The 14961-nt window shown below is 40.2% G+C and overlaps 1 protein-coding gene across 3 annotated transcripts in view; it reads right to left on the bottom strand.

Moving 5' to 3' along the window:
- Positions 1 to 1165: 1165 nt before the first annotated feature.
- Positions 1166 to 14961, bottom strand: part of HMGCLL1 (3-hydroxy-3-methylglutaryl-CoA lyase like 1) — a 197180-nt gene continuing 183384 nt past the window's right edge. For all 3 annotated transcript variants that reach the window (XM_061397811.1, XM_061397810.1, XM_061397812.1), the window contains 2 exons: positions 5907 to 6032; positions 1166 to 1510 (listed from right to left, as the gene is read on the bottom strand). In XM_061397811.1, the coding sequence (XP_061253795.1) occupies positions 1409 to 1510; positions 5907 to 6032 (228 nt within the window). In that variant the 3' untranslated portion in view covers positions 1166 to 1408. The remainder of the gene's footprint in view (positions 1511 to 5906; positions 6033 to 14961) is intronic.

The raw sequence follows: 14961 nt of genomic DNA, 5'->3' as shown, positions 1-14961 counted from the left end.
TTCCCTTGTAATCCTTTTATTGTAATTGTATAACCTTAAAGTTAACACAGTAGTAATCAGCAATTCTCTTATTTTCTTGAATTTCTTTTTATTTCCTGCAGTTTTGATGAATATTTAATAGAAAGCCCACAATGCTCACTTTCATATCTCAAGTTCTATTCAAATGTATTCAAAGATAAGATCACCCAGTATCATTGGAAAGTCTACATAAATATTAATAAAAATACTGACAATTTAGATCCACATGGAATAATACTGCCCCCATATGATTTGCATAGGTAATAGAAATATATTTTTCTTAACACAGCCCTCCTGTGCCTCTTCTCAACTTGGACATATATTTGCTATTTCTGGCAATGTTATTACAGAAGATAAAATTTCAGCCACTTCAACATTAAAAATAACCATAAAATGTCAATCCTCCCAAACAGATGTGATTTAATCAAGCTACCTTGAATCAATGGAAAAATTCTGTTTTCATAAATTAATCATTGCATTGATGTTCTGTTTTCATAAATTAATAACTGCATTAATGGACAACATTAATGGACATTCCTTGGACAACTTGGAAGTGAGCTGAAAATGATAAAAGTGTATCATGGTACATATATCTTTCTATTCTCATCACTGCAACTTAGACATTGGGATGAAGTTGGACCTTTTGTTTCTCAATAGCTGAGTAGCAGTCTGCTGGTTTCTACTACAACTGATGAAAGGCAAAGCATGGAAAACTGGATGCATGTGACAAATACAGGAGGTCATATGTTTCCAGGATGTGGCATCTGGCCATTGACCACAGCCTCTTGGAACAAGATAAAGTCACCGAAATAGTTAACAGATGTTAGCATACTTGGAATATAAAAGTTCTATTGCTAAAAATTATGTGGGGTCAGATGGAGATTTGGCGCTCGGTCCATAATTTAACTGACTTGGCAAATGCAAAGTTGAGATCCAGAGGCGTATAATGTATAATACGGAGGCCACACACTTTGCACACCACACAGGGGCTCATAAACTACTGATGAAATGTACGCTGTGCTAAGCCAGCTTGATTAAGTATTAACACAGTATTTGATACTTAGGGAAATCTGAAGTCAATTTTCACGTCGACTAAATTAAAAAGTTATTTCTATAAGAGCAAAAGAGTGGTAGACTTTTCTCCAAGTTCAAAGGACGTCTGCAAATTTTATTATTTAGCCTTGGCTTGCAATTTACCTGATGACTGGTATATCTTCCCGTCCACTTCATAATCCATCCAGTGATACCCTTTTTTCAAAGTATCTCTCTTTCTTTTTCCCAATTTTGTCTATTACTCCACATTTCAGAACAAGTTGACAGTAATGATTTTCAGATGCATATCTGTAGCTGAAATGGAGCTTCTCAAACTTAAGTCACAAAGTCATTCGAGTCAGGCATTGAATGAAGCTTGTGCTACTTTAGAGTTTGTAGTTTTATTTACAGCTTTGCAGATGAAGTCACCAGCTTCCATCACTTTGTAAAGATTCACACCCTGGTGAGACAAAAATGTCGGTGCCAGGTAGGAAGGAGGGGTGGGGAGAAAGAAGACAAAACAGATTTCTTTTAATTATATCAGTAGTTACTTAACCATTTAAAATGATCAAACAAATGTTCGTTATTGATTGGGGGACAACATTTGTCTCCATAAATTATATAGATTGTAGATTTTTCTGCTTTATTAAAACATATCTTGAATCTGACCCTAGGCTAACCACACCTGAATAATCCAGTGTCATTATGCTGGTACCTGAACTCTATGAAGGACAGCAGTAGAATCAGAAAGCATGAACCAATATCAGTGAAGGGCAATTTAAAGGATAATGCTTTGGAGCAGTTTATAGATAAGGACTTGACAGGGGAATCTCATAGAATATTTTAGTATATAAACAAACAAACCTGATAAAGCTGTAAGACACATAGGAATGATGAACGTGTGTATAATTTTTAACCACATCCAGAAACACTATTACTGGCATGAAGTTGAAGGAGGTAGTTTAATAAAATGAAGTAGTATTTAGTCCACATCTGGAACTTGTTTGCCTGAGAGGTTGTACTGACTGGGAGCATAAACAGGATCAACAAAGGCTTTGGTAAATCCATGGATGACAGATCGGCAGTGGGGTTTGAAGGCCAAGTTCAGCGCAGGCTCTCATCTTGGGCTTGGCGGAGCCAAGGATCACCACCGAGTTTCCAACCTGCACGGAGCTGTCACTGGCGGGGACTGTGGGGCACAGGGTAGGCAGGTTCACCAGAGGTTTCCCCCAGGCAGCATTTTGTGAGCTGCTATGTCTTCCCTCAACATGGACTGGAAACAACGCAGACTTAAACCTGAACTGACTCAAGCTCCTTGCTATTAAGGAGTAGCTTTTAAAATTTATGTAAGTCTGATGTTTTCTTAAAATGAACAAGTATAAATACGCACAGGGGCTTTTCATACCAGTGATGATAAAGAGATCATAAGTTTAATATAGCTCGTTACTTCTCTCTAGAAACTTTTAAAGTGCTGCTTTCTTTGCAGTTTACTTCTGCTTAAGAATCACCAAAAGGAATTTGTAAAATGACATGTAAATCATTTTCCTGTTTCTTTTTATTGTGAAGTTGCTTTGGGGGCACTAACGCTTGTTTGGGTTTTGTATTGGTTTTGGGTGGAGTGTCCTTGAGGCATAGTTTGGTTTCACATTCTTAATGCAGTGATATGCAAATTTTGTACAGAATAAGTTACATATGGTCTTTCACTTCTGAATTACATCTAACAAAAGATGATAAGATTTTAGGCATCAAAGTTCTTTGCTTTCCAGTAATTTTCATTTATAGCCGTTATGCAGTGGGATTGGTTGGTATCACAGCAAAGAATTGTGTTTTGGCCTTCTCTAACTTAAAGAACAGATTATTTCTGTTTGTTTGTTCTTAATCACTAAGTTGTGTCCGACTCTTTTGTGGCCCCGTGGGCTGTACTCTGTCAGGCTCCTCTGTCCATGGGATTTCCCAAGCAACAATACTGGAGTGAGCTGCCATTTCCTTCTCTAAGGGATACTCCCAACCCAGGGCTCAAACCTGCTTCTTCTGGATTGGCAAGCAGATTCTTTACCACTAAGCCACCCTGCAAGCCCAATGAAAAGATATCTTTTTGAAATAATGTGGCATTTATACTTAAATCATTTCAGCATTTAAACCAGGAGCTTAAATATGTTAATGTACTGTGATACATTATGAGGTTTCAAGAACTTCACATAGACTATAGTTTCTGTCTTTAGGGTGCCTGTGGTCAAGCAGGATTTGTGGACCCTAAACAGGAAAGCCTGCACTGCAACCAAAGTAACTGAGAGAGAGAGGTCCAGATGACCATGAGGGCAGAGCTGCAGGGTGGTCAACCCACTGAGGAAAAGGAAAGGTGAGCAGGAAAGGAAAAGGAAAGGAAAGGAGAGCAGTGCATCTGGGGAGAGTTCAAGGAAGGGTAAATCCTGACCCGAGGCTTGTACAGAGAGTGTGAGTCCTTGAGAAGAAGGAGGAGGCATGAGGCACCATCAGTATAGACATCTGAAAAATATCATGGGATACGTGGAAAGGAACGGCCAGAAGTGACTGGAAAAGGGAAAAAAAAAGGCCACAGTGTGTGACAGAATACAGGCCTGCTTTTCAGGAAATGGGAACCCACTGATGCATGCCCAAGCAGAAGCAAGGCATATTCATATTTGTATCTTAGATGAAATCTTCCATGGCAGCATGGAGGATGAATTTGAAGGCAGTCTGAAGTATGTGCCAAGTCACTTTAGTCGTGCCTGACTCTTTGTAACCCTATGGACTGTAGCCTGCCAGGCTCCTCTGTCCATGGGCCTCTCTAGGCAAGAATACTGGAGTTGGCTGCTGTGTACTTCTCAAGGGGATCTTCCCTACCCAGGGATCGAACCCTTATCTTTATGTCTCCTGCACTTGCAGGCCGGTTCTTCGCCACTAGCACCACCTGGGAAGTCCCGCAGACCAGGAAAGAGGATGAACATCCACGGAAGATATCAGGACTTGTGCTGATGTAGTTACAGCAAGGGTAGGAAGGAAGGGACAAACAATCAAAACAGTTTAGCAGTCGAATCAGTGGCTCTTGCTAATTGTGTAGGCCTGGGAGCCACAGTGATACAGGTTCCACAGAGAGCCTTGGTTTGTTGGTTGCTACCCAACATAACAACTTAAATTGTGACATTCTTGCAAATGGAAACATGGGTTAGTTGCAGTTGGACCCAGACAGCCTGACTCATGTGAAGCATCAACTGAGTTCATCCAAGTTATATAAATCTTCAAGAAAGGACTTCTATGGCTTAAGAGTTTAGGATTAGGAGATGAAAACTATTATATACAGAATGGATAAACAGGGTCCTACTTGGAACTATATTCAATATCCTGTGATAAACCATACTGGAAAAGAATATGGTAAAGAATGTGTGTATGTGAATATATATATATATATATATATATATGAGTCACTTTGCTGTACAGTGGAAATTAACACAGCATTGTAAGTCAACTATACTTCAATAAAATAAATTGGGAAAAATAGAAAATATTTCTACTTTTTTTCAGGTTCTGTCATGGTCATACCTAATAGAAACCATGGAAATGATCAGACTACTCGGTAGTAGCTATTCCTAAGGGGGGAGGAGGAGAAGGGGACGGCAGAAGATGAGATGGCTGGATGGCATCACCGACTGGATGCACATGAGTTTGGGTGAATTCTGGGAGTTGGTGATGGACAGGCAGGCCTGGCGTGCTGCGATTCATGGGGTCGCAAAGAGTCGGACACCACTGAGCGACTGAACTGAACTGAACCAGAGAAGAGAGGCAACAGCTTCTGGTATTTAATGCCAGGTGATATTAGTCTTTCGATGAACAGGGGGAGCTGAACACAGAAAGACGACGGTACTACAGCCGAGGAAGACACTGAAAGAACCCTGGAACACGGAGGAGAGGAACCCAGCAGTGTGGACCTGGGGAATCATCAGGGAAATACTAGAAGGTGAAACCGAGGATGAGGAGGAAGGCCGTTGCGGGGTCGGGAACGCAGGAGAGAGGCGCGGAGCTGAGAAACAGAAAGCGCAGGGAAGGACGCCGCGGACAGTCAGCTGGGCAGGAGCACCTCTCAGCAGAGTGAAGGAAGAGCAGAGAGGCGAGAGAGGGAAGGACATTCTCTCCATTCTCTAATCCAGGTGGTGATTTGTACATCTCAGAAAACATATGGAATTTCTGATCATCTGTGAACAGTGTTTTTGCCTTTTATACTTTTCCCTAAAAGACTCTAACTTCAAGGTTAGTAGGTCATTTTAACAAGCATGTGGCAAAACAAGGTACTGATTCTGGTGGGTGTTGTTACAGGGCCTGTGCCTTTCTCAGATACCACTTGCAAAGAGACTATTCTTGCCGGCCAGTGTTTCGCATGCTAAGTATTATTAAAGTCTGCTCCTCCACTGGCCATTTTAAAATGGCCCTGGGCTCTCTTCCAGAAGCCCTACTTGTCACCGTGAGAAAACCAAGTTCCCAGTTTTCCTCCTAGGAAAACAAAACAGCAAAAACAACAATCATAAAAGCAAAGGAAGGCTCTAACTCACAAAGTGTGTGACATCAAATGAGATACTAGATAAAAAAGTACTTTGGAAGTCATGAAGCAGTAAAAAAAAAAAAAAAAAGTGAAATGGTAGCATTATCGGTGATTGAACTATAGCAATAAGTTCTTTTATAAAGCCCCCCTCAAGAATTTTTATTGTATTTTCCCACTGTGCATTTTAGGAAAGAGCAAAAGTGTAGTAAAACTTGACCTCGAAGTTGCTTCCCAAATCTGAGACACATTCCAATTTCAATCTGCAAGGAACGTATGAATATTAAAATATGCTACATTAACTTACCGTATTAACCCCCAGGCCATTAAGCATGTAGATCAAATCCTCTGTGGCTACGTTCCCAGAAGCACCTTTTGCATAAGGGCAACCACCTAGTCCGGATACTGCAGAATCCACTACATTAATGCCCATCTGGAAAACAAACCCAAACACCCAAGCTTGTCTCTTTATGGCGTGTAAGTTTAACCTGTTCCAAAGAGTAAATAAGGAAAATCTGAACCATGATCCCACTCTATTCCCTTACCCACCTGCTGCTGGAACAGTCCCCAAGGTGGACTTCTTTTCTGACTAATCTCGTCTTTCAGGCTAACAGAAACTCTTAAAAGATCTCAGGAATGACAATAGTCTTAGATCAAAATTGAAACGGTGTTCTGATTGATAACAGAACACAGGTAGGGGGTGAAGCTTGAAGTAAGATCAATTCATACCTAGGGTGTATTCTCCAGTCTAATTTTGAGCTTTATTCTAACAGCTTTGTATAATCAATATGAAATATTTTCAACAGCCTGACCCAAAAAACCAAGATGCCTTAGAAGACAAATTGGGGATGTCTCTGTGTTTGAAGCTGTGTTTTGTGGGGTCAGTTCATCCACTCAATTCACCCAGTGTTTATTGATCGATTGCTTTGATTAATTTGCACACAAAACCTGGATGTTTTGGGAGAAGTGAAGAGCCATTTAAGAGGTAGACATCCACCATCAACAACTGCACCAGTTCACATTTACTGGGTTCTCACTAAGTGCTAGATATTAACACCATATGATGCTGATTCATAATCCCTACAAAGCCCCATGAGGTGGACACTCTTGGGTCATTCTCGAATCACAGATGAAGAAACTCAAGCACAGAGGGATCACATAATTTGTCCCAGGTCACCTCTGTCTCCAGAGGATTCGCACTCTGCTCTGGTCTATAACCTCTGGAAACATGAAAGTTGGTTCACATTATATCTGGGGAGATCCGAGACGGAGAGTCTCCACGGGCTGGAAAAGCTGTGAAAAACATGAGCACAAATGGGTCTGAAAAGGAACCCCTGAGACAGACTCTAATAAGTCAAGAAGAGAGGTGAGCAGAGACGCCCTCCCTGGAATGTGACAAATGGGTAATCAGGAGCCACCTGAGGTCTAATCTGATTCTTCGCTCCTGGACATTGGAGAAAATGGCCATGGCCTCATCTACAACAAGAAGCACTGGGAAGCAGAGCCCTGATCAACCTTCTGGGTCAGGGGTTCTAAATCGCAGAAGCAGAAACACAAATTTTTGCTACACCTTCAGTTTATGATTCTGGAGGTCTGAGCTGGGCCTTGAAAACCTGAATTTTTAACAAGATTCCAGATGCTGTTCTCACTGATGTTCTGGGGAATTGCGCTTTCTTTCTTTCTTTTTTTTTTGATAACATTTTTGTTTTAGATTTTCAGAAAATTTGGGAAGAAAGTGCAAAGCATTCCCATACATTACATACCATTTCCCCTACTGCTGACATCTTACATCATTAAGGTATACTTGTCACAACTGATGAACACATCTGACATTATTAACCAAAGTCCACACGTGATGCAGATTTCCCTAGTTTGGAAGCCACTGTCTTTTTTCTGTTCCGGGAACTCATCTGGGTACCACATTGCATTTAGTTTTGTCTCAGGATGCTGTGGCTGCGACATCTTCTCGGCTTTCACTGTTCTTTGTCCTCACTGACCTTGACCATTTTGAGTTGTACCTGTCATGTGTACAATCCCTTTCAATGTGGGTTTTGTATTATGTTTTCTCATGGTTAGACTGGAGTCCTAAACTTTTGTGAGGAGGGCAACACAGATGAGATGCCAGTCCAGACATGTCATAGCAAAGGGCCGCTCTACATGGTCATGGTTAATGACTGATGATGTTCACCTTGACCCCAGGCCCCATTTTCCACGTGGTACTTTTTGGGAAAAATAAGGCCCTGTGTGCAGCTCAGATTTAGGAGTGGATAATATCTACCTAAATTATTTATAAGTCAGCCATATGGGAGATTTGTCTATTCTCCCATCATCATTTATTTCTTCAAACATGTATTTATATCAGTAGAGACTTAGAGGTATTTATTTAGGGCTTTGCGTTGTGTTCCAGTATTCCTTTATATGCCTTGTCACTCACGTTGTTTGAGATCTGGCCATTGGGGGCTCTTCCGTTGGTTCCTTTGACATGCTAAAGGGGCTGTGTTTTTTTAATTGAAGTGCAGTTGATTTACAATGTTGTGTTAATTTCTGTACAACAACTGATTCAGATATGTATATATACATATGTGTGTATATATATATATATTCTTTTTTATATTCTTTTCAATTATGGTCTAAAGAGCTGCCCATTTTTAATAAATTTTCTAGATATTCCCTTGTGAGGTCTAGGTTGTTCGCCCATTTTCCCAAGAGCAGAACCACAGTCCAAAAGCCATGGATGTCTCTGTGACTAATGCAAGTTTACAGATATAATTTGTCTGCTTCTGTATGTCTGTCTCACTTGTTATCCTCTACAACATGGGAAGGTCTGTATGGCTCTTCTTCCATTACCACGCCCTCTCGCAAAGTTCAGTTGTGTTCACGTGTTAATAACTGACCAGCTGAAGTACTGGTCCATTTAGGAGAGTCCACATTTGTGGTGAATATAAATAGTAAGTATAAGGCCTTATGCTCTAGGAGTGAAAGTTGTGAAGTTGTTCAGTAGTTGGACAGTACAAAAGTTAGGACAGAGGCTCATCTCTGGGAGTCAACCAGTACATCAAATACACAGAGACATTCTTCACCCACGGGTTAAAATTTATTTATTCCGTTGAAATGAATCTATCACTCAAGGAGACAGAAGTTTCAGTGATTTTCAGTCCCTACCAATTATAACTACCTGGGGCCCTTTTAAAACTAACACACAAGCTTCTTCTCCCCAGGATCTCTGTCTGGAAGTGAGTCAGCTTTGGTATTTCTTTAAAGCTCCCCCCTGGTGATTCTCTTGAGTAATTACGTGTGGGAACTCCTGAGGCAGGGTTCTCATCCATCTCAGCCCTTATCAGCTGTGGGTATGAGTGAGCTTTCATTTTGAAGATGCTCTGTACCCTGAGGCAGCAGAGTTAATCATGATGGATCAACTTTTCAACAAATCAGTTTTTGAAAGAACACTCCCAAAAGTATGTGAAGTAGTGAATGTAAGTAGTACCTGCATGATAGCTGGAAGATAGCTTCAGCCTACTAGGAGAGCTTATGATCTGTAAAATTTTCTGTATGTGTATTCAGTTCAGTGGCTCAGTCATATCCAACTCTCTACAACCCCATGGACTGCAGCACTGCCAGGCCTCCCTGTCCATCACCAACTCCTTGAGTTTACTCAAACTCATGTCCACTGAGTCAGTGATGCCATCCAACCATATCATCTTCTGTCGTCCCCTCAGTCTTTCCCAGCACCAGGGTCTTTTCCAATGAGTCAGTTCTTCACATCAGGTGGCCAAAGTATTGGAGTTTCAGCTTCAGCATCAGTCCTCCCAATGAATATTCAGGACTGATTTCCTTTAGAATGGACTGGTTGGATCTCCTTGCCATCCATGAGACTCACAAGAGTGTTCTCCAACACCACAGTTCAAAAGCATCAATTCTTCAGTGCTCAGCTTTCTTTATAATCCAACTCTCACATCCGTCCATGACTACTGGAAAAACCACAGCTTTGACTAGATGGACCTTTGTTGGCAAAGTAATGTCTCTGCTTTTTAATATGCTGTCTAGGTTGGTCATAGCTTTTCTTCCAAGGAGCAAGTGTATATATATTAGACTTCGATAAATAACAATGACAAAAAGGAAGTGTTGTTGGAACTGAAGGTAAACAGGAAAACTTAGACTGGTAGAAAGATGAATGAGAATTATTTTTCTATTGTGCAATTAATTTATAATTAGTCTTAATTACCAATATCTATCATGCTAGACATTCCTGTCAAAATAGTTCTTTTTTGGAATAGTTCACAAATCCTAAGTAAATAATGAGGCAAAAAATAGAAACAAATAGATGTTATATGGGCTTCCCTGGTGGCTCAGATGGTAAAGAATCTGCCTACAATGTGGGAGCTTTGGGTTCGATCCCTGGATTGGGAAGATACCCTGGTGGAGGGCGTGGCAACCCACTCCAGTATTCTTGCCTGGAGAATCCCATGGACAGAGGAGACTTGGAGGCTACAGAGGAGCCACGGGGTTGCAAAGAGGTGGACATGACTGAATGACTAAGTACAGGGTTAGTGTATATGTCTCAGACATGAAACACATCCCCTTATGCATAGACTCATTACAGTATATTTTATATGAATAAAAATTAGAAAACCATCCAAATGTCTGTAATTGGGGCTAATTTAAATTAATTAAGGTGTAGTATTAAAATGGAATGATAAATACTATGTAAATGCATAGTTAAGGGAAAGAAACAGATTATAAAATATTATAACAGTGTATGCAATCATAATCCCATTTTCTTTAAAAAAAGAGAATTTGGATGATAATATCAAAATGCTAAGAGCAGTGATCAATGAGTTGCATGTAATTTATTTTATTTTAATTCTTTTTATCTTTGTTTTCCAATGACCCCACAATGAATGTAATTATGTATATAATTAGAAAAAGAAAGGCTTCTGCAAACTGTAGCCTGTGACACAATGACAGTAAATAAATCAGAGTGAGAATAAATAAACCTAAGACTGAATTCCTTGATTAACAACATTATTTTGCAACTAATTGGTCTTACTAGGATTTGAGACTGCAGGCAAATGTGTGTGCATAATCTCATGAAAGCAGACATGATCTGGGGGAAAGGTTCTCTGAAAAATGGTCCTTCCTTCTTTCCTGCCATCACATTCGCTCTGGAACAGATGATGTTTCTGTGAGCATTAGTCACAAATTAATTGAATCAATTCTAAAAGCAGTATGTGGATTTCAAGTTTCAATAGCAAATTTAAGGAGTTTATTAAAGTACACCTTACCTATGAAGAAGACTACTAAAATATGTGTTCCTTTTAAAGTCTCTTAAAAAAAAAAAATCACAATCGTTTAAAACTAGAACTTTCAGGACTTCCACGGTGGTGCAGTGGTTAAGCATTAGCCTTCCAATGCAGCAGACAAAGGTCCAGCCCTGGTTGGGAACGTAAGATCTCACATGCCTGCACTCTCCAACTAAGCCCTGACACAGACAATCTTAAAATATAAAAACAAAACTTTCTACCCACCTCTATTAAATGTGTGATTCTTTCCTCCCCCCCAAAAAAGGTCTTCTCAATGGACGGTGTTACCCACACAGTAAGTCAGATGGCTTTATTTATGAATGAGCTACTTTGGAAATTTCTAGTCATTGTCATCTAAGAAAATGTGATTCCACTGTGTATGTTTTCTTTATCTCTGTTTCCGTGCCCTATTAGAAATGGTACACATACAGTGTAAACAAATTCTTAACAGAGCAGGAAGAAAAATACTATTTTGTTCTCCTCATCTGTTATTTATGGTAAATAGAGGAAACATATGGTACTTTACTATTGAAGCCATAGTATAATAGTAAATGCATTACATTTACAACAATATCATGTATTTGTTAGTAGATGTGCCGCATGGCTGGTTTTACCATACAAGAACCTGCATTAAAAGATTATTCTTAGATATTTCTTTACCTGTGTCTCCAAACCTAAAACACTGCTTTCAGATCTTCAGCTTCCCAGTGTGTGTGTGTCTGTGTGGATATAAGCACACAAGCACAGATGATTTTCTGCACCGTACGGTTATGTTGCAAAAACAAAGGACTTGGGTTTTGTTTTTAAAGAAATATTTTTGGATCAACAACCACAAGATGGCGATGTAACACCAAAATCCACCAAGTTAAAGTCAAGCATTGAAATGCCACTGGGTTCCAGCTCAGAAATGGCAAATGTGAAAGTAAACGGCTTTATATTATGCAAATAGATATTTTTCTTACTTTAAAATAAGGAGACTTTTACTAATGGTGTATAACACATCAAATGTGGTTCAGTATAATCAATCTGTTTTTGTATTATTCTTCCTGTGACTTCAACATGTTTATTGAGCACATTCTATGTGCCAGGGACTTGGGATACATACATAGCCCTGAAGCACATGGAGATTAGTGTTAGAAATTAAAATTACTATATATTTGGTCTGTCACTGAGAAGTAGTTCACTATTAGCAAATGAGAAACCGTTCTCTCTAGAACTCAGGAAGTTAATTCTCCCTAAAACGAAATAAACCCAAAACTCAAAGGATGAAGGTGACCGAGGCTCCCACTTGCCTCAGAGTCATGATCAGAGCTGTTCACCCAGTGACACAGATTATCCCAAGCCTTGTGAGTAGAGTTGTGAGCTCCATGTGCTTGAGCCCCCAGATGCGTACTAGGACTGTAGGCTGAGGAAAATGCAAAATACGAGAAGCTACTTCCTCTGGAAACTGGCAGATTATCTGTAGATATAGCATGAGCATTATCACCTGTACTACAATACCATATAAGCTCTGAGGAATGTTACTTTTTTTTAAACTTCGCATAGTGGTTAGATGCCCAGATCACACTGATATGCTAACTGAAAATATCACCTTGACTTTTTCTCAGTGCTGTAAGAACTTACTGTCCAAATAAAACTGAAAAATATGAGAAGGCCAATTAAAGATATCATTTTCCAAAATGTATAATCTTCCATATGTGTCTGATTTTTCAAATATCTCTGATAGGGAAATGATTCATTTGGGGATTTAAGTTATTCATGGGGAAAAAGACAAATATTCATGTAAGAGAAAATATTAACAATATGCCCATCTTCCTAATAGTGTTCCCCTTCACTTGTTCCTCACAGCTAACATTCCTGCCAACAGAGGATCATAGTTATCCACACACGAGTGCGATTTCTCCCCCAGCGGCCAGGCCAGTTTCACTGGTGGGGTCACAGCATTCTTTACAAGGAGCTCAGATCTTGCCCTGAGATGCTTCCCATCCATCACTCTTAAAAGTTACCATATTCAGTTACAGTACCAACTGCTTGCCATTCATGCGCACTGTGAACATACCATGTTTTGAAACCCTCAGACAATAACCGCTGGCATACATGAGTAAAGCCCACTGTTTTCAACCACAGAAATTATACACCAACGTTGGCATGTAAATCATGATGCCTTGCTGTTGGGGTAAGTAAGCTAATATGATGGATCACCAATGCTTTCATAGACCGTATCTCATCTCTGAAAAGGCTTTCCCACACACTTCCTTTGACCCTCCCTCACCACACATAATCAGAGATTATATTCACTCTCATTTAGTATATTGCAAATTGAGACAGAAGGAAGAGTGTATACATAGGAAGGCACAAGAAAATGGAAAAATAGGTAAAGAAATTCTGAATTTCAGTAGATTGAGAAATAATCAATACCATCAGCATGAGCTGTGTGATCTTGAGGGTGTTACTTTATCTTTCTGTTCGCCCAGCTGTAAAATGAATTTAATAGCACTAATGCACAGACTTGCTCAGGATACAATGGGATGTTCCATGGAAAACCCATATCCCATAGCTGAGCACATAACTCTTGAGAAGTCTTGGCTTTCACAGGCATATGACAAGGACATAGAGGCAGACGGAGGATGTGGACGTCTTACATGAAGCAGAGCACTGGGGCCAGAATATAGCAAGGGAGACATGCGAACGGAGACACAGGTGAGCTGGAAGCCATAAAGGGCAGAGCTTATCGAGTGGGAGTGAAGAATGAGGCTGCACTAGATGAGAAATTAACAGAAAGCACACAGTGGACTGCCCTGGCGGTCTAACGCAAGGGGATGTGGCTTTGGTCTCTGGTCAGGGACTAAGATCCCACATACTGTGGGCCAGAATATATGACCTGGCATCAAGTTCTAGTACAGCGACTTGCTGTTGCTTTTGTTTAAGGCAAAAAAGGAAAGAAACAAACACTTAGGGAAGTGGGGATGAGTTTGAGATTAGGGCAGAAACATGGAGCTGAGCCAGGAAATTCACGGAGAAAACTGTGCTGTGAGGTGGGACAGGAGAGGACAGGCCAAGCGACAGAGGCTGGTAAAGGAGCAGTGACCTCAAAGCTTCCAAGGAGAATCAATATTCAGTCTTCTCAGAAACATTGGCTGAGAATCCCAGAAAGAGTTGACCATTGAGTTCCAGTTCCAATGAGCTCTCACAATGCCTCTGTGAGTGCACAAAAGTGATGGATGGAGACCACGGTAACAACACGAAAGGAGGAAGGAAAGGGGATGGATGGATGACTAATACTGTGTAAACAAGGAAGATCTTGTATCTACAAAAGTGGAGCCTCCATGAATTTTTTTCACAACAATCTACAAATCAGATTTTCACAGACAGAATTAATCTCAAAAATATACAAGCAGCTCATGCAGCTCAATTCCAGAAAAATAAATGACCCAATCAAAAAGTGGGCCAAAGAACTAAACAGACATTTCTCCAAAGAAGACATACAGATGGCTAACAAACACATGAAAAGACGCTCAACGTGACTCATTATCAGAGAAATGCAAATCAAAACCACAATGAGGTACCATCTCACGCTGGTCAGAATGGCTGCGATCCAAAAGTCTACAAGCAATAAATGCTGGAGAGGGTGTGGAGAAAAGGGAACCCTCTTACGCTGTTGGTGGGAATGCAAACTAGTACAGCCACTATGGAGAACAGTGTGGAGATTCCTTAAAAAACTGGAAATAGAACTGCCATACGCCCCAGCAATCCCACTGCTGGGCATACACACCGAGAAAACCAAAATTGAAAGAGACACATGTATCCCAATGTTCATTGCAGCACTGTTTATAATAGCCAAGACATGGAAGCAACCTAGATGTCCATCAGCAGACGAATGGATAAGAAAGCTGTGGTACATATACATAATGGAATATTACTCTATTAAAAATAATGTGTTTGAATCAGTTTAATCAGGTGGATGAAACTGGCGTCTAAAAGAAAAACACCAATACAGTATATTAAGACATATATATGGAATTTAGAAAGATGGTAACAATGATCCTATATGCAAGACAGCAA

Source organism: Bos javanicus, chromosome 23 (assembly GCF_032452875.1).
Source record: "Bos javanicus breed banteng chromosome 23, ARS-OSU_banteng_1.0, whole genome shotgun sequence".
Classification (NCBI taxonomy): Eukaryota; Metazoa; Chordata; class Mammalia; order Artiodactyla; family Bovidae; genus Bos; species Bos javanicus.
The sequence above is the reverse complement of the archived record's forward strand: the minus strand, read 5'-3'. Positions and strand labels throughout refer to the sequence as shown.